Source organism: Gossypium hirsutum, chromosome D05 (assembly GCF_007990345.1).
Source record: "Gossypium hirsutum isolate 1008001.06 chromosome D05, Gossypium_hirsutum_v2.1, whole genome shotgun sequence".
Classification (NCBI taxonomy): Eukaryota; Viridiplantae; Streptophyta; class Magnoliopsida; order Malvales; family Malvaceae; genus Gossypium; species Gossypium hirsutum.
Genome location: NC_053441.1, coordinates 64129033 through 64148070, shown reverse-complemented (window position 1 = coordinate 64148070; position 19038 = coordinate 64129033). Strand labels below are relative to the sequence as shown.

General features: G+C 32.8%; 3 protein-coding genes across 4 annotated transcripts; 1 reads left to right on the top strand and 2 right to left on the bottom strand.

The window, feature by feature from the left end:
- The first annotated feature begins 504 nt into the window (after nucleotides 1-504).
- LOC107932763 (bromodomain-containing protein 9) lies at nucleotides 505-5255 on the top strand. The gene is made up of 9 exons (XM_016864859.2): nucleotides 505-1230; nucleotides 1740-1785; nucleotides 1930-2008; nucleotides 2101-2146; nucleotides 2255-2353; nucleotides 3329-3397; nucleotides 3496-3829; nucleotides 3951-4096; nucleotides 4173-5255. Exons 1-9 carry the CDS (start codon nucleotides 694-696, stop codon nucleotides 5148-5150), a joined length of 2334 nt encoding a protein of 777 aa, XP_016720348.2. The 5' UTR covers nucleotides 505-693; the 3' UTR covers nucleotides 5151-5255.
- Nucleotides 5256-6047: 792 nt separating this feature from the next.
- LOC121216986 (CASP-like protein 2D1) lies at nucleotides 6048-7779 on the bottom strand. Its single transcript, XM_041092514.1, has 3 exons — nucleotides 7454-7779; nucleotides 6936-7047; nucleotides 6048-6513 (listed from the first exon to the last, which is right to left on the bottom strand). Exons 1-3 carry the CDS (start codon nucleotides 7633-7635, stop codon nucleotides 6253-6255), a joined length of 555 nt encoding a protein of 184 aa, XP_040948448.1. The 5' UTR covers nucleotides 7636-7779; the 3' UTR covers nucleotides 6048-6252.
- Nucleotides 7780-10306: 2527 nt separating this feature from the next.
- Nucleotides 10307-15133, bottom strand: LOC107943237 (probable beta-1,3-galactosyltransferase 4). 2 transcript variants are annotated; one of them, XM_016876985.2, is made up of 11 exons: nucleotides 14946-15133; nucleotides 14680-14826; nucleotides 13846-13948; nucleotides 13697-13761; nucleotides 13332-13607; nucleotides 13132-13204; nucleotides 12911-13031; nucleotides 11942-12029; nucleotides 11727-11852; nucleotides 11526-11632; nucleotides 10307-10702 (listed from the first exon to the last, which is right to left on the bottom strand). In XM_016876985.2, the coding sequence occupies exons 2-11, from the start codon at nucleotides 14790-14792 to the stop codon at nucleotides 10557-10559; spliced, it is 1218 nt and encodes a 405-aa protein (XP_016732474.1). In that variant the 5' UTR covers nucleotides 14793-14826; nucleotides 14946-15133; the 3' UTR covers nucleotides 10307-10556. The 2 variants fall into 2 exon arrangements, with proteins under 2 accessions (XP_016732474.1, XP_016732473.1); XM_016876984.2 differs by having other exon boundaries at nucleotides 14680-15115.
- Nucleotides 15134-19038: the final 3905 nt, after the last annotated feature.

Sequence of the window (19038 nt, the reverse complement as noted above, 5' to 3'; positions counted from 1 at the left end):
AAATTAAATCAATATAAAATATAAATAGATGAAAAATTGAAATATGACTCAAAAAACACGTAAATAATAATTATGTACGAGAAAATAAGAAACTCAGACATGACAATTATACATTTGAAATTTTAATTTAATTAATAAGATTGATTAATTATTATTAAATTGACGATAAATCGATTGAAGAAAACGGATACATTTTTTTATAGAATTTCATGGTAATTTTAGAATGTCATTACATTTAATAAACGTGTTACACACGCGCTGAAGAAAAAAGAAAATAAAGTCTTAAGATCAAAGAAAGGAATAGAGATGAGGTGAGCGAAGGAGCCGCAAATAACGGGACACGCCGAACCCTAATCAGGCAGTTTCCAAAACGGCGTATTTGGGTGTCGTTTTGTACACTCCCGATATGTCGTTTAGACAGCAAGAAAGTGAAAGAAGAAAAAATAAAAACATCACACTCATTTTTTTATTTATATACGAACCTACAGCCTCGGATATAGGGTCGGAAATCTCGGGAAAAAGGCCAAGACACTACCTGGAAAAAAATAAATGGAATAAAAAAAATTTAAGAGAGAGAAAGTGGAAATAAAAATAAAAATAAAAATAAAAACAACAGAAGAGAGAGAGAGAGAGAGAGAGAGGGGAGTGTGTGTGAGGGTTTTTTTTTTTTTGAGAGAGGAAAGGTGTAAAGAGATGGGGCAGATCGTGAAGAGGAAGAAGAAAGGGAGGCCATCGAAGGCGGATCTGGCTAAAAGGGGAAGTTCGCCGGCAGCAGCGACGGAATCGGAGCTGCGGCGGAGTCACCGGCGGAGAAATGTGAGGTATAACATCGATTACGACGATTACCTGGACGAAGACTTCGAGGAAGAAGACGAGGAAGAAGAGAGGAGGAGAGAGAAGAAGCTTAAGCTTATTCTTAAACTTAATCAAGGTCAAGAAGCTGAACCGCCTTCTCCTCCTGTTTCTTTGCCGCCGAGCCGTGGCCCAGGTGTTGTTTCGTCGTCCGCCGCGCGTGGGAGGCGAACGGCGAAGGAGGAAGTGGAGGAGGAAGAAGAAGATGAAGATGAGGAAGAGGAAGAAGAGGAAAGTGAGAGAAGGAAGAGAAAGATTAAAAAGAGAAGAATCAACGTCAGTGATGGAGTTGAAGAAGAAGAAGAAGAAGAAGAAGACCGACAAGTTGATGATGATGAAGATGATGATGACGATGGCCGTGTTGATGTGGATGCCGAGGTTTGTATCAAATAATTTGTACTCTACTGATCTATCAAAGGAGAAGTAAAAGCTGAAAGCAAGCAACTATTTATTGTTTGGGACTTTGGAGGGAACGAGAGAATTTAGGAGAAAATTAACGGTTTTAAGGGTCAACTGTCAAAAAAAACCCCCCAAAAAATCTTCTAACGGATTCTGATCACGCTCCCACCTTTCTCTCTCTATTTATCTATCTCTCTCTCCCTCTAAACCATCTGTTTCTCTCTCTAAATCTTTGTGTTCTACTCTCTGTCTGTAATGTTCGAGTGTACCTATATTGTCTCCTTTAGCTGTCACTGTCTCCTGTCACTGTCACTGTCTCCGTCTCTGTCTCATTCTCTTTTCTCTCTTCATCTATCTATTATATGTAGCTGTGGGAGATTTTATAGATGGGTTCTGGTTTGAGTGTAAGCTTTTATATTTTGATGATTTGTGTTATTTTAAGGTTTTGGGTGTTCTGAAGTTTAGGAGTTTTTTTTTTGGTTTGACAGATGAGAGGGAGAAAAGGGGAATCCAAAGGGCAGGACTCGGTTCCAGGTTTGTTTTTGATTTATTGTTAGGTCTTCGATTTTTGCTCTGTTTATGGAGCTTTGTTGTAATGTCAGTGCTGCATTTTGAGAATTCAGTGTTTCGGTTTAAGAATGTGGAATTTTGATATGGATTTTGGTTGGTTTTTATTAGGGACGCCATCCGATCCTCCATCAGTGGTTCCATTACCTGATAAGAAGATATTGGAATTGATTCTTGATAAACTTCAGAAGTGAGTCTTGTACTCCTTTTTTTCTGTTCTTTTTCTTCTTTCTTTTCTCTGCTTGGTGTTGCTTATGCTGGATTGGGTGTGAATCATGGCAGGAAAGACACTTATGGTGTATATGCGGAACCCGTTGATCCTGAGGAGGTAAGCAGAATTTACTTCGAAAGTGTTGGCAGCACGTTCCTATTGGGAATTCTGGTTTGTTTTGAGTTTAATTTCTTTCGTCTTAGTAAGTTTTTATTGATTTTGCAGCTTCCTGATTACCATGATGTGATTGAGCATCCGATGGACTTTGCCACGGTGAGGAAGAAGTTGGCAAATGGATCTTATTCGGCACTGGAACAATTTGAGGTATGTGTTCATGGTGTTCTTAGGCTTGGTTTATGTAGCTGAAGTTCTCTTGGAACTTGAGGTTTGGGATAATTCAGAAGTTCTTTTGAGATTTACCAGTTTTCTTGTGACTTGTATTGGTGCTTTACGAGGATATGTTGCTTTCTGCTATTTCTTTTCTTAGTTGAAGTTCTCTTGGGGTTTGGGAGAATTTGAAACTTCATTTCAGTTTTTACTAGTTTTCTTGTGACTCATGTCGGTGTTTTAAAAGGAGGTGTTGCTTTCTTCTAATTTTCTACCCCTTGGAACATGGTTTGGTTGTGATAAAGATAAAAGGTTTGGTTGGCATGGCTCAAGTGTTGAATGTGGCATTTTAGTGTATTCTGTTGGAGAGTTGGTAATATTTGTCATAAATTTACCAACATTGTTTTCAATTGGCAAATAGTGGTGGTTAGAGTTTTTATGGTGGTCCTATTGCATTTGCACTAAGATAACAGATTAGTTTAAGGTATCTTGAAAGCATAAAAGTAACTCCTTTTGATGGCTGCTGAGGTTGCAAATTTTCAGATTAGAACACTTTGGTGAAGGTGAAACTTTCTAAATGATTTGCAAAAACCAAAAAGTACCTTCCACCGCGTTAATTGAGATAGGTTGCCTCTGATTCAGAGCTTCATCTTTCATTTGATCTTGTTTGGTTAATTGGTTATCGACTTTGTGGAACTGAGGGATATGTTCAGTTTTGGTTTTTACTTCATCATCTTGTTGTCATAGGCTTTTATTTTTTTAGCATTTTGCAATTAGCTGAATTTTTTGGTTCCGTAAATAGATTTCGGTTTTTGGTGCCTGTAAATGGAGTTGCCTCTGCTTTGTGTTTACATTGAGTAGTGTGAACAATATCACCGAATGAACTAAAATGTAGCATTTTGGTCCACAGTGATCCCCGCTTCCGCATTTGTCTTCTCTTGGATTTTTATGCTTGTTTTTTCTTGGATGCAGAGTGATGTCTTCTTAATATGCTCAAACGCAATGCAATACAATGCGCCAGATACAGTATACCATAAACAGGTATAATGTTTTTTTCCCTCTTTATTCCTTCCGAATTATAGTTTACTTTTGAGTATCTTTTGGGTTTCCGAGTTCTGACTATAAGTTATTTTGCGAAGGCAAGGTCCATTCAAGAGCTGGCCATGAAAAAGTTTGAGAAGTTGAGGATTGATGTAGAACGGTCCGAGAAAGATAGCAAGATTGAACAGAAAACAAAATCAAACTTCTTAGCAAAGAAGCAAACCAGAAAACCTTTATACCTTACAACGCAGGAACCTGTTGGTTCTGATTTCTCTTCAGGGGCCATTCTTGCCACTTCTGGAGATATCCTGAACACTTCCATTGCTATCCAAGCTAATGCTTGTGGGAGGCCTAGCCATACTGATGTACTCGTAGATGGTAATTCATCCGTGCCTGATTATAATCGAGAGAAAACTGAAGAACTATCATCAGGTATTGAGTTCCCTATCAAACCCATTTTTCCACTTTCGATGGTGGCTTTTTAATTGTTGAGAAGAGCCTTATGCATGTGGCAGTTTTGTTTTAGCTCTTAAATTATTCTTTCATGTCTTAGGGAAGGGTCTTCTTTCTAAATTTGGGAGGAGGGCGACTGCACTTGATGATAATCGTCGTGCAACATATAACATATCTAATCAACCGGTGGTTAGATCGGATTCGATATTTACGACCTTTGAGGCTGAAATCAAGCAGCTGGTTGCTGTATGTAACAAGCAAACTGATTTTATCATCTTCTATTATTATTAGCCTTTTTAGTTATTTTTCTTTTCTGATTCAGGTTGGGCTTCAAGCAGAACTTTCGTATGCTAGGAGTCTTGCTCGCTTCGCTGCAACGCTTGGACCTGTTGCATGGAAAGTTGCATCCCGCAGGATTGAGCAAGCGCTGCCTGTTGGCTGTAAGTTTGGTCGTGGGTGGGTTGGAGAGTATGAACCACTTCCAACACCGGTATTAACGTTCGAGACTCGTGCTCCTAAGGAATCAGCCCTTTTCACAAAGTTGCAGCATGCTGCTGATGTTCATCCTCGAAAGGATGATGCTACTCATAGGACGACCCCAGTTCCTGCAACTGATGTTCGAAAGGATGTTGGAACTTATAGGACCCCAGTTCCTGCTAAGCCACATCCTCTCGATGTCCCCGTTTCTGAACCGAAATCCTCTTCATTTTGTCCCGCAAATGGGTCAACATCAGAAGGGAGGCCATCTTTGTTTACTCCACCAGCTATGCCATCTGTTCCACCTATTAGAAGAGATGAGTCCAGCAATGCTGCCACTGTCGCTGCTCGTGCATGGATGTCTATAGGAGCTGGAGCCTTTAAGGAAGCAAATGAAAACTCTGGCACTTCGAAAGGAAAGATATCCGCAGATTCGTTATACAACCCGGCTAGGGAACTTCATCCACAAGCTCCGCAAGTTCGAGGGCAATTCCCTGTTTCTGCAGGGATGCATTTTCAACCTCAGCCAGAGAAGAATAATTTTCCCCTCCATGGTTTCCCACCGCAACATGTTCGCATGATGAATGAAGCTCAGTTCCAAAACCGACCCATGGTTTTCCCTCAACTCGTGGCGACCGACTTGTCTCGGTTCCAAGTTCAGCCTCATTGGCAAGGTCTTAGCCCTCGAGCACAGCCGAGACAGAAGCAGGATTCACTTCCTCCGGATCTTAATATCGGGTTCCAATCTCCAGGGTCACCGGTGAAACAATCGGCAGGTGTTTTGGTTGATTCCCAGCAGCCAGATCTGGCTTTGCAGCTTTGAGTTGCTGTGACGGATTTATCTATTTTTTCTTTCTTGTAGCTATGTATTTATTACAAGTTTAAGAAAGTTTTAATTTTGTTTTCAATTGAAATTTGAAATTGATTAGCTGTTGCTTTAATTTTAAGCTGCTGCCATTTTATTTTTACAGATTAGAGTTCAATTAGCATATTCCAGACAAGAATAATACCACTTTGTTTGATTTTAAAAGAAAAGTTTAGCTACTTTTTATAGGTTTTGATCGTGTTTAAAATTACCAATGGTCTCTTTTTAATCCATAAATAGGACTTGAAATAGATTGAGGTACTAGTCCGGAGAAAGATATTAGACCGGTTGGCTCAAGAATCAGTATGGACCAATTGAACCGGTGACCTGATTAATTTAACCACTGATTCAGTTTTAAAAACTTACCATTGAGTCAGTAAAAGTACCATGAGATTTTTGTGCTAGAAGTTGGATTGCATTTTGCCACCTAAATTAATTCTTATACGTTAAATCAAAGAGCAATTCGGTTCTTTTGTTAAAAATTCTATCTATTTTTACAATTAAAAACTACCCCCTCTATAGGAGGTACGCATGGCATGCCACATGTGATTGTCTGGTTATTTCACCAACCATACCATTTTTTAATTGTAAAAACGAATGAAATTTTTAACCGAAAAGATTAGTTTACTCCTTGATCCAGCGTACAAGAATTAATTTGTACATTTTTTGAACGAAGGAGGACAAAATGTAATCTAACTCCTAATACAAGATCCTCCATGATACTTTTACCCCATTGAGCCAAAATCTCATTAGCGAAGTTTAGTTTCTTCTCTTCTTTTTGCTGAACTATCTTCTTTTAACCCAAATATAAACATAAACATGAGATATTATCCTTCAAACATATAAATAAATAAATAAACTAAAAATAATTGATAATATTCATGTAAAAACATTCGTATTCAACACTCACATCCGGTAATCTCCCATATAATATACTTATATGTACATACGTTCATATCTCTATGGAATATAATCCACTTACTAGTTTAAACCCCAAAGCATCTATAAAGAGTATATATATTAATGCAAAACAAAGCCAAATGTTTGTGCCATTTTGCAATTAAGTCCTTTCTTCATTATCTTGCTTAGAAAAAAAAGGAGGGTCAAATTTGCTAAAAACCCTATAAGCAGAGATGAGAGCCAAAACAATGAAGCAGCAAAGAACCAAGGCATGGAGGATCAAAGCTACTTTCATTTGATTGCAGAATTTGCCATAACTACTGCAGGCTTCACTCCATGTGATTTTCTGGTCCCCATTATATGCTAAGTACAATATTTCCATCACTGCTGCCCCTGATGTCACCATTAAATATGCTACAATCTGTAGTACCAAAACAAGAAAAATTTTAAAATATGTTATCAGTCTCGGTACTTAAATGAAAATTTTTGAATAATCCAGTGAATATTTTGTAACTTTTTGAAAACGAGTGACTAAAACTTAAACTTACTAACAGTTTAGTAATTCAATTCTCTTACTTTTTTCGATTCAAAAATTCTAGCCCAATCATTATCGTTGTTTGTAATTTCTGTCAGAATTTGTAAACTTAATATATTTATTTTTTGTCAATCATTTGCATCGGCACAAGAGAATAGTTCAATAAATATGCCAAATTGACATATTTTGACAGAAAATACTAACAAAGTTAATGATTGGATTGAAATTTTTAAATAAAAGAAAGTAAGAAACAAAGAATCATACATGAAAATTAAGGTAAAGTTTGATGTTTTTAAGGATTGAAAAACCTGATCAGAGACAAAGAAGAGCCAAGCTTTAGTGACAAAATATCTGATCCAAGAGGCAACAGCAGCAAATAAAGCATAAGCAGCACATATGGCGCTGGTGCAAACCATGTATCTGCGAATCAAATTTCAATACTTTTTATTTATCTAAAATATAAATAAATAAATATATAAAAATCTTAACACTTCACTATTTATAATCTCTTTCTGATTTTTAAATCAGAGGAAAAATGCATTTAAGAGCATTCAAATCTATATCTTCCTCGTTGTTGCAATAACAAAGGTGTCAAATGAGCTAAGGCTTAATCAACATTGTATAGAAGTTGATTTTTGTCTACTTATCGACTTATAACTCTTTCCCAATCTTTAAGTAAGAGGAAAAAACGTATTTAAACTCACGTCATCCTCGTTACTGTGTCAACTTAGTAAAGAAGTTGATTTTTATCAATATTGTAAAGAAATTAATACCAACCGAGTCAAGATTCAATTAATAATATAAAGAAGTTGGTAAGATGACTTACTTGAGACCCAAAAGATTGTTGAATTTGACATCTCCGTAGATGCTGTTATCTTGCTTGTTAGTTACAGTTAACCAAATGGTTGCCACACTTAGTGGAATCACTGAAACCCTAAGGGAACAATCTAGCAATTTGAGGATTGGGTTTTGGGTGTTTGAGCTTTCTGCAATGTTGTTGGTACTCATCTTCTGCAACAAAACAAGAAGTTTTTAAGATAGAGAAGAAAATGGAATGGTTTTTTGAATGGTAAAGTGTACTAGTGGTGGGGGATAGATATAGGGTCAATAGACTGTATTATAGATGAAAGGGGAGTTTTTGGATTGTTTGTTGAATCAAGTAGAAAAAAAGTAGGTGGATTGAGTATTTTGATTTTTAGGTTAGTTTATACCAGTAGTTAAATTTGATGGTTAAAATTTTGTGTTGGCATTTCAAGGTTTGTTGAATCGAGTGGTAAGAAGTTATGGTTGAAACAATCTAATCAGAAGCAGATTGATTAAATTTTTTTATTATTTTCGGTTTAATTTATTCAGTTTATTCAATTGATTAAACGAGATGATTCAATAATATTGAAAAAATAATTAAAAATTTTGTGTTGGTATCTTAAAAGTTTAAGATCCGAGTATTGGTGATGAAATCCTTTCTTTCTAAAGTGTAAAGTAAAAATCGTTTTTACTAGGCTTTAAACATTTTTCCTTTTCCTATACATTTCTTACTACTACTTATAACTCTTGAAATTGATAAATCGGAGGATAATATGTACTTAAAGACATTTGAACTCATATTTCTTTTGAACAATTTCATTATAAGTTTTGGTCCTATTTATTTTTTTGGCACAATGTCTAGAACTATTCATAATCCCTCTCCAATCTATAAATAAGAGGATAATATACTTCAACGCACTCATAACTATCTATACATTTCTTATTATTACTAATACACATCGAAGTAGTTCATAAATCGAAAGATAATATGTTAGAAATAGTGGGATGAATGATGTTAGGTTTGATATGGTAGTGGGATGAGTGAGAACCAGTGGGGCTGTGCTTTCTTTTTGGAAGTGATGATTGTTTGGTAGGTGAATGTTTTCACTTTAATGGATGATGCAAAATAACCTTGATTGTTTGATTCCACTACTGTTTTTTTTTACTCTTTGAATGAGATAAGGTTGAGTGAACTTGATTCTGATTTGTACAAGTGTATTTATAAAATATTATAGGTATAATAACAATTTTAATCTTTATTTTTTATATTTTTTTCAATTTGATCCTTATTTTTTAAAAGTTAAATTTGAACTTAATTTTTCAAAAACAAGTTATATTTCTTCTTTTTAGCATAAATGATGACTAAAATATTAATTTTTAACGTTGTTGACTTGACAACTCACATGATAGTTTATGTGCACGTTATGCTAATATAACATCATTTGTCTTATATTTTACGTAAACAAATATTTAAAAAATTATAAAAATAAAAAACCAAAATCAAAATTAAAAATATATAAAAAGTTCATAAAATTCAAAAAATAATTAACATGAAGTACAAGTGAACTGTCATGCAGGTTGCTATGTTTAAAATTTTAACATTTTAGTTAGTAATCTCGTTAAAGGAAAACCATTTTAACTTTTTTTTTTTATAAAAAAAGTCGATTGTCAAATTTGACTATAAAAGACCATTTTAAAAGGAATTACTCTCCTCATTAGTTTAGTTGACAATTTAAGCATTAAATAAAGTATATTAAAAATAAGGTTAAATTTTGCTATTAGTCACAATATATATGGGTGTTCAAATGAATAATCGAATCAAATTACTATTAATTGAATTACCCGAAATGTAAAAATTTTTTAACTATTAACCAAGCTGATTTTTTTTTTCAAATACATTAACCGAACTGAAATATTCCGGTTAATTCGTTTAGTTAACTGAATTAACCGATATTTATATGTTTTTATCTTTTGGTTAAATTAAGTATAAAACAAATTATTAGGCTCGCTCCATAGATACCTTAAGAAATAAAAAAGAGAGAGTATAAAACATATAAAAAAATATATTGTTAATGTTCATTTCTTTTTTTTAACAGTTAAAAAAAATATTATATATAATATATTATTTATTTCGATTACTATAAAAAATAGTAGTTCAAAAAATACATTGCTAATATAAAAATATATTATATATTATTTATTTCGGTTAATTACCCGATTTCGAATCGAATTAATCAATAACTGCAAATTTAAAAAATCATTAACCGACCTCCAACCGAACTAAATTCGGCCATTGACTGATTAACTGAATTAGATTGATTCGGTCGGTTAATTCGGTTTTAATCGAACTATGAATGCCCCTAGCCGTATATTGTAAAAGTTATGGATTTAATCTCTGTACTTTAATTTGATGAATTTTAGTTTATGCGATTTTTCAAATTTTAAAATTCTAACCTCCACCAAATAATAGTTGTTAAATATATTAAGTAATGCTATTTCCAAATTTAATGAGACAAATATATCACCATACGTATAACGACATATAAAAACTTAAGATTATCCAATGGAACAATATGAATTAAATTTACAAATGTATATATAGTACACAAGAATAGTAATTGAATTTAACGAAACAAACTATTAAAATTTTAAAATTCGAAAACTACAAAGACTAAAATTGATCAAATTAAAGTATAAGAATAAATCCCGGCTATGAGTAGAATTTAACTTTCATAATTTAACTTAACCCTTTATATATATATATTCTTAGATGGTGATGCTTAAGGATGAAGAAATGAAGATATCAAAATGGAAGCATTTCATCTTCAATTTCACCCACAATCATGAAAAAGGGAGAAATATCAGTCAAAAAGTGTAATGAAAAAAAGCCACTAATTTTGTGTGTATATATATATATATATAAAAGAAGCAAAAGCTTTATGGCTTAACTAATGGCACTTATTGTGGAGTTGCCTTTCACACTTACAAAACTCCCCACCCCCCACTAAAGAATTGAATTTTTTAATTACACACCTCACTGTTTTTTACAATGTATTCTCATGAAGGCCAAAAAAACAAGCTCCTATTGTTTACTTTGCTTTCTCCGGAGTTCGGAGGAAAACTGACTAAGCTTCAGTCCACAAAGCATTCTTGCCTTCTCCACACCGTCGGTGAACGTCTTTCATCCTCTCAACAGACTTGCATATCCCACTGCAGGTCCAATCGAACGAAGCAACACAAACGCTGCCTGCTTGAGCCTTCCACTCGCAATCTGCAGCAAGTGTTTTTCGTCATCAATCTTTTTGTTTCCAAATCCTGGTTTTGTAACATACTCCTTGAACATATGGTATTTATTATCTATTCTTGTCTTTTCACACACACACACATATACACATACAGTCCCCGGAGGAAGTCCGGGGATGTTACCGAACAATTGGGATCATAGAACCTCCAAGCATTGCTTTAATGTTAGGTGCCTTTTTAAAGCTATGTTGCTCAGATTTGGGAGTGAGAGATTTTACAGAGGAATGGTTGAATCTAAGTTTTTCCTTGTTTATGGATGGTCCTTTCAGGTCATATCCTTATATTCATGTGTTGAACACGAGTATTTCAAGGGAAAAAATTAACGTCTGAGCGACATAGGTTTAAAAATATTGTCGGTGATGGAAAATATTAGGTAAAAGTACCATGGAAACCTTTATATTAGGAGTCAGATTGCATTTTGCCCTATTTACTCAAAACATAAGCAAAAACTGGTCGATCAGTTAAAAACTTCGTTCATTTCTACTGTTAAAAAATGGCGTAGCTTATGAAATAACCAGATAGCCACATGTACCTTATGCTGATGCATCAGGACCAGCTTTTAATAGTAGAAATAAATGAAACTTTTAACAGAAGAATCTGTTTGCTCTTTGATCTACCGTGAAAGGACCGATTTGCCCAAATTTTGAGTAGAGAGGATAAAATGTAATTCAACTCTTAGCACAAGGGCCTCCATATGACTAGTGAGAACCACTTATCGATAACAAGTTCCTTGATAAGATGATTCCAAATACCAGATGGAAACAAGTACTGCATTTAGTTTAGGATGTTACCTGTGGTGCCACAGCATAGGCTTCGATCATCTATATGATCGACATCCAACCCTATAAACCACGATCCCAACGAAACATCTTCATTGGCATACTTATGCAGCACATGCCTGGAAAATTATCGTTAAAGAAAGACGAGTAATAAGCACAAATGAACTTCAAACACAAAGATACAACATTTTGTTTAGAAGATGCAAAGCTTACTGGTTAATTGATATATAGGAAGCTAAATCTCTAGAGATGGCATATAGTTGCCCTGTTGCGTGCCGGAAATACTTGTTTCCTTCCTCACCGAATTTCCAATGTTCGGGTTCGTGATATCTTACTCCCCTATCCATGGACAAGAATAAAAGTGAGAAAACATAAATTTAGGTTATAACTCCCAAACTTCTTTGTTAGAAACATGACCTTGGACTTACTTTTGGGCAAGAACGGGACCGGATTTCATACAACCGATATAAACCCGGGGCTTGGTTCGATGTCGAGCCAAAGTTGCTCCAAGTGTTGCTGCAAAAGCAAATTTTGTTTATAAATGTTTGAACCAAAGTCAATTCATTTTAAGTTAATTTTTTTAGTTTTACCAAACATTTTTAGTGAAAACAACTTTTTATTGTTTTCTAATTTTCACCTAATTTAATTTTTAACCAAACACATTTTCTTAATGTTTTTCATTATCCAAGAAAAAAAAACCAAAAATGAGTATCCAATTGGTAAAAAGACCTCTCCAGTCCCTCTCAAAAAAATTAAAACAATTTAATCCTGTCAATTTCGAAAGTGAGCAACTAAGGACAATTAATCATCACGATAATGTTTTCTATCAATTGTACATGATTTTAATTGGTATAATAATAAATTTAGCCTACAAAGTTTACACATTCTGTCAATTTGGTCCTAATTAATCCTGCAACGTTTGTGTAAATGCTTAAATGTTGAGGCTGAATTTGTTGAATATTAGAATAAAGGTCAAAATGACAAAATATGTAAACGTTAAATGCTAAATTTGTTACTATAACAATCAAAATTATGTATAATTGACGGAAAACATTATCGCCGCGCTTAATTGTCCTTAGTTGCTCACTTTCGAAATTAACAGGGATTAAAGTGCTCCTATTTTTTTCAGAGAGACCAATTTTCTCAATTTCGAAATTGAGACCCAATTTCTATCATATCAAATCTAGAAACACAAAAACATATCCAGATAAATGAGTTACATCTGCAAATTGTTGTCATCACAAAATACTCAGTTTCAAGTGCAACATACATTTTGGCCGCCACACGAAAACGGAAAATATATTAAAGAATTTTAGGTTTAATGTTTACCGGTTTAAAAGACTGTTCTCATGAAAGAAAAAAAAAATAGAATGGGGAAGAAAATGCTGTATATATACCTATATTTACATGCACATCATCATCGACTTTGACATAGAAATCAGCATCCCACAAAGCAGCAGCAGTGGCGAAGTATGTCTTTGTCTTGGCTGATAATTCAAGGTAACCCTCAACATGCTCCTGCTCAGAACAAAAAAATTTTACAATAAAAAATAAGGCTACATAGCTGTTCCAGAGATATATACATAAAACTGAAAACGAGCAAGATTGAGGGTAGTACCAGCCGCAGAAAGTCCCCATGCTTTCGGTCTTCTGCTTCAATAGCTCTATCGAGGATACCCCCGGAGGTAGCACTATCGTTTGGACAGATAAAAAAGTTTAAAGAGAATTCAATTCAATCGAAATAGTTGACTATACAACAAAAGGATTCATAAAGCTTCTGTCAGGAAAACTTAGCTTTGAACTCGATAAAGTACATACCTATGGCCGATTACGAATCGCATTATGATTCCCTTCTCCTCTTCGAGCTTCTTTCTTTCTTCTCCTTGAGGCATCCAAGTAGCACGAACTGAATCTCTTCGTTTTCTGCTACTAAAAGCGGTATTGATGCCTACAACCATTAAGTATTTCCGTTTCCCATTTGTTTCGGGGATTTTCAGTTCGTCGGAAATGGGAGAACCATTAATTATTGATTCTTGCACCGCCCTTGTAGCGGCTAACTCCATCTCCAAATTCGATATTGTTTTGTCTAATGTTCTGCATTTTTATAATCCGTAAAAAAAATACACCTTCCACAACGAAATCAAATGGGTAAGTAAAAAAGCTAAGCACGGATATGAACTTACTGTATAGCATTATGAGTCCTCGAAACTTCATTGAGTATATCCTTTGATTCATGCTTCACATCCTTCTGTTAATGTAAATCCATCGTGTAAGCTAACAAGAACTTAACAAAAGGCGACAAAATTATCGAGTAGTTGAATAAAAAACTCACTCGTATCGGATCACAACCCTCTGAAATTAACTTTAGTCTTTCATCTTTAACACCCATTGCTCGTGATATGGTTTTATCCTCGGCCTCCGGCACTGTCCACATTCTGATACCCCCAAAGATCTAATTAGTTCGGCATTCACATTGGTAAGAATATAACAAACTATGACTGAAGATATAAAGGTAGCTTCTCGATTCAGGACAGAGAACATCCATTGATTCTTGAAGAAATTCGAGATAACAGTAACAACCGAAGATCCCGACAACAAGTTTGGATATAAGGACAGTAAACAAAATGAAATGTCAAATGAATATCATTAACTAAACACCATTTTCAGAGGAGGGAACATCGGGAAACAATCTCTTCCCGACATTAACCAATCCTTGCCGTGAAAGCGAATACCGAAAGATCTTGATGATGGCTAAAACTTTGAATCCACCATGAAAGAAGCATAAAACAAGGACATGAAAAGCTTCATAATGCTATATGAAGTGCAGATCTTAGCATTACACACCAGTAAACAAAGTGGGTTCATTAATTACACAGCACATATCAATCTAAATGTAAAAACAAAAAAAAAAACCCCTAAAAATTAATGATTATTTATAAAAAGTTTTCATAATCATTGCCACTAAAATGATATACACAAATATATAGCAATAAGCCTAGTAAAAAAGTGATCTAAAATATGGTCCATGGTACTAATTAAAACAAAGAAAACAGCTATTGCTTTCACTAAGTTTTATATATATATATAATATTTACAATCACCTAATACATCAAACTGCAAATACAAGCTAGAACCAAATCAAGAAATGAAAATTAAAAGAATTTACCTATCAGAAAAGAGCATTCCAGCACAAAAACAGCCAATGCAAAGCAAAAGAGTCAACTTTTTTGTTACCATAGATTTTGGATTTGGATCAAATCCTTTGCTTTTCCAACTCATTTTTTTTCTTCTTCTTCTGGAAGTACTGAAAAATCTAAATCAAAAGCAAAAACCCAATTCTTATCTCAAATCAAACAAAGTCAAAATGACCCAAAATTTCATATCCAAAACCTTCAACTTTCTAGAAATACGAAACGAATAAAAGGAAAAAACCTTTTTACACAATGAAAGTGTGACTCAATACTTTGAATTTGTAATCTTTCAAATTGGGTTTTTCGAGATTTGTTTCAGCTGAAAATTTGCAGAGAAGAGGAAAAAAAATGATGCTGTTTTGGGAAGTTTTTTTGGAGATGAACCAGCAACGTCAACTGTTGAGTTTCTTACATATAAATATTATATACATTGAAATCTATATAATATAGCCGACATTCCAAGAAATTTAGTGTTTTGAATTTTATGGTGGGTTAATTTACCTTTGGGGCCTGAACTTTTTCACATTAGAGTCTGAGTTTTTTTTCAAGTTAGTCCCTAAACTTAGTAAAATTTCCCACATTAAAACTTAAAAACTCTTTTTAGTCCAAATTAATCCTTGAACTTGGTAATTGTTCCCACATTAGGTTTTGATCCTTTTCTTTATACAAGTCGATCCCTTATATTTCTTTGAAAAAGTTAGACAAAAAAAAGTCAAACCCCAATATGTGAACAATTGCTAAGTTAAGGTCCTAATATGGAAATAATTATCAAGTTAAAGTCTCGAAAAGTATATTAACCCTTTTTGGGAAGCATGTGGAGATGACCCAGAAACTTCAACTGCTGAGTTTCTTACATATAACTATTAATATACAAGAAAAATATATAAAATTTTCAATTTAAAATAATATAGCTGACATTCCAAGAAAAATAGGTGTTTTGAATTTTAAATTGGATTAATGCACATTTTACCCCTAAATTTGGGGTTTGATTTTTTTTGGTTAAAAAATGGCATAAGTCCCTACACTCTTCATAAATTTGGATTTAGTCATTGTACTTTTATTTCTATGAATTTTTCCATCTGCTTTTCAAATTTCAAAATTCAAGTCTAAATCAGTTTGTTAAATTTAAATTCATTACAACATGTCATATTTTTAGTTAGATTACTACCAAGTGAATATCTTTTTATTTCAAAATGTCACACCAACAAATTAAATAAAGACAATTTAACAGTATGAACAACTGAAAGTAAAGAAACTAAATTCATAGAAATGAAAATACAGGAACTAACTCCAAATTTGTGAACAACACTAGGACCTATGCCAAATTTTAGCCACTTTTTTTGGTCCAAGTCAGTTTTGAAAAAAAGTTGAACCAAAAACAATTAAGATCCTAATGTGGGCACAGAAGTCAAATTCAAGGACTAACTCGAAAAAAAATCATACTCAAAAGACTAATTGGGGATAAAAAATAATGCATTAACACTTTTAAAGTATTTTATTTGTTTGATTTGGTCCAGTCCAGAGGCTAAATAAGGGTTGGTAGTACATTATTTGAATCCTAGTTGTAAATTCATTGACATTTTAACGATTCCCCTAGTGCTAGTGCTAGTTGTAGTTGATTCTTCAATAATGCACTCTAAAATATAAATGATTTTTTTCCCATTTTTGGACAAAGAAACAATGTTGATTTCATGTTTGATATGACTTATTATAGGAAATTGTTAAGTTTTTTGGGCATTTTTTTTAAATTTCAGTATTAGTCGTTTTTATTATATCTGCTCTTTTTTATTCAATGTCTAGTGTACTTGAACCCATGTTCTCCTACGTTAGCAACAATATCAATGCCAATCGAGCTAATACTCAATCGGCCATTTCTTAAGTTCTTTATTAACCAAGAAAGTTGACACCTATGATAAAGTAATATTTCCACGTTAATCACTTAAATTAAAAATGGTTAAATCAGTAGGGTCTAATTTTGCTATCAGTCTCTATACTTTTGAATTTTGAAATTTCAGTCTTGACTCGAATAGCAACTGTTAAATTCATTAATTAAAATGATACGACTTTTTTGTGAGTAATATGGACAGATAGTAAGGCGACCTAACATTACACATATAATAATATATTTATCATATAACATTTGAAAATAAAAATTTTAATTTAATGAATTTAACAATAATTTAATTAAGATTAAAATTTCAAAAATATTAAAATATAAAAATAAAAATACAAAATTAGAGTACTACACATAATGTAGGGTTTTTTTTTTTACTTGAAATTATGTAGGAATAAATGTAAGGTATAATGATATATTTAGTCCTTCAACTTTAAAAGAAATCATTTTAGTCATATATTTAATTGTTCATATTTCCTTCTTAAACTTGCTTCTTTGTCAAATTAACCCAAAATGAATAAAAAAAGTTAACGTTTTTTAACTTTGCTGACGTTGCATACACATGAATTGTCACGTGGATGATATGTCAACATCTAATTAATTTTTTAAAACAAATTAAAAAGTTCAAAAAAAAAATAAAATCATTAAAAAATATTTTTAAAATTTTTAAAAATTAATTAAATGCTGACATGTCATCCATGGGACTTTTCACGTATATGCCACATCGACAAAGTTAACAACGGTTAACTTTTCCATCTATTTTGAGGAGATTTGACAAAAAATACAAGTTCAAAGACTAAAAGAGATGGGAAATTTAATGAAAAATTGTCACTATGCCTAAATTTAACCATAGTAAATTTGAAAGTTAAAATTTGAAACGAATATATATTAAATTACGATACACTCACGACATGAGAGAAAAAAAATATGTAACAATATATTTAATAAAAGTTCATACAAAAATTAAGTAATACTGCGGTTGGAATGGTAAAGTTAACTGTTTAAAATTCATTGCGACATAAGTTCAAATCTTATTGTGATTTAGTTTTTCTATTTATTTATAAAATATAAAAAAGATAAACACCCTTAAAATAATATAATTGACTTTGTACATATAAGGGTATCTTAATAATTTTCCAATTAAGATGATGCTTCTGTGACTCGTGACATCTACTCCGTCGATGAGTTAATATAAATATAAATAAATTAAATCTTTAAATTAAATATAATACCAAATTAAGTTAAAAATTAAGAGAGGAGCTGTGAATAATGGTGGAGATGAGGAAAGCTTCAGACAAGACAAAAACTGAAGGTGTAATAACAAAATGATATGTTCTAGAAACAAAGTACCTTAGAGAAGAATATTAGGCTGTCAAAATAAAATAAAAATAAAAATAAAACCTATGACATAGTTTCTATTAGTCCTTCTATTTTATGAAATTTAAGGATTTAGTCCTTGTACTTTAATTTGATTATTTTTAGTTATTATACTTTTCAAATTTTAAAATTTCAGTCCTCACCGAACAATAACTGTTCAACACACTAAGTTCTGTTATTTTGAAAGTCTGATAGGACAAACATATTATCATATGTCTAATACCATGTTAGCTTGTTATTTTCACATAGTACTCACAAAAAATCCAATTAATGGATTTACGACTGTCATTTGCGTCGAGATTGAAAATTAAATATTCGAAAAAAAAGGGACTTGAAATTATTCAATTAGGGAATATATATACTAAATCTACAAATGTACATTCAGTATAGGACTAGTAATTGACTTTAACCAAACGAATTTAACTGCTACGATTAGAGTCAGGAGTAAAATTTCAAAAATTCAAAAATTCAAAAAGTACAAGGGTTAATATAGACCAAATTGAAAAATATAGGGACTAAAATTGATCGAATTAAAATATAGAGACTAAACCCTGAACTTTTACAGATTATAGGAACTAGTAGGAAAATTTAACCAACTTGAAAAATCAAAACATATGTGGTTTGGACCATTATCATTCCAACACAACATTTTCCAAACATTCATGAAGGGATATGAGTGGACACGTGACAAGAACATGAGGTCAATAATGGATTCTTTTAGGTTCTTCAAAGAGTTAAGAAGCTAGGCCTAGGCTAGGATTCAATTTTTAATTTATTTGTAATTATTCAAAATTTTAAAAAAATTATTTAATTTGATTCAATCGATCTATATTGATTTACGAATCAATTAATTTTTTACTTCTCTAAATTAATATCCCGACTAATTTTTTATTCAACTATCTGATCTGTTAATTTAATTCGATTAAAACAATATCAGTAATTATCGAAACTTGTAAATGATGGCAAATACATGGATAGCATTGATGCTAGGACCCAATTCCAGCACACAATATTTTGGATCTATTCATAGTTGTTTATGCATGCATGTGTATATACTCCACCA

Excerpts from the sequence above, each read along its gene's own strand:
- LOC107943237 (XM_016876985.2), bottom strand. The coding sequence starts at position 14,792 with ATGAGTTGGAAAAGCAAAGGATTTGATCCAAATCCAAAATCTATGGTA. Across the intron at positions 11,633-11,726 it reads TCCTATATATCAATTAACCA|GCATGTGCTGCATAAGTATG; the intron begins GTAAGCTTTGCA and ends ATAATTTTCCAG. Across the intron at positions 10,703-11,525 it reads CCTATGCTGTGGCACCACAG|ATTGCGAGTGGAAGGCTCAA; the intron begins GTAACATCCTAA and ends CACTTGCTGCAG.
- LOC121216986 (XM_041092514.1), bottom strand. The coding sequence starts at position 7,635 with ATGAGTACCAACAACATTGCAGAAAGCTCAAACACCCAAAACCCAATC. Across the intron at positions 7,048-7,453 it reads AACAATCTTTTGGGTCTCAA|ATACATGGTTTGCACCAGCG; the intron begins GTAAGTCATCTT and ends TTTGATTCGCAG. Across the intron at positions 6,514-6,935 it reads TCTTCTTTGTCTCTGATCAG|ATTGTAGCATATTTAATGGT; the intron begins GTTTTTCAATCC and ends TTGGTACTACAG.
- LOC107932763 (XM_016864859.2), top strand. The coding sequence starts at position 694 with ATGGGGCAGATCGTGAAGAGGAAGAAGAAAGGGAGGCCATCGAAGGCG. Across the intron at positions 2,147-2,254 it reads AACCCGTTGATCCTGAGGAG|CTTCCTGATTACCATGATGT; the intron begins GTAAGCAGAATT and ends TTGATTTTGCAG. Across the intron at positions 3,398-3,495 it reads ATACAGTATACCATAAACAG|GCAAGGTCCATTCAAGAGCT; the intron begins GTATAATGTTTT and ends TATTTTGCGAAG.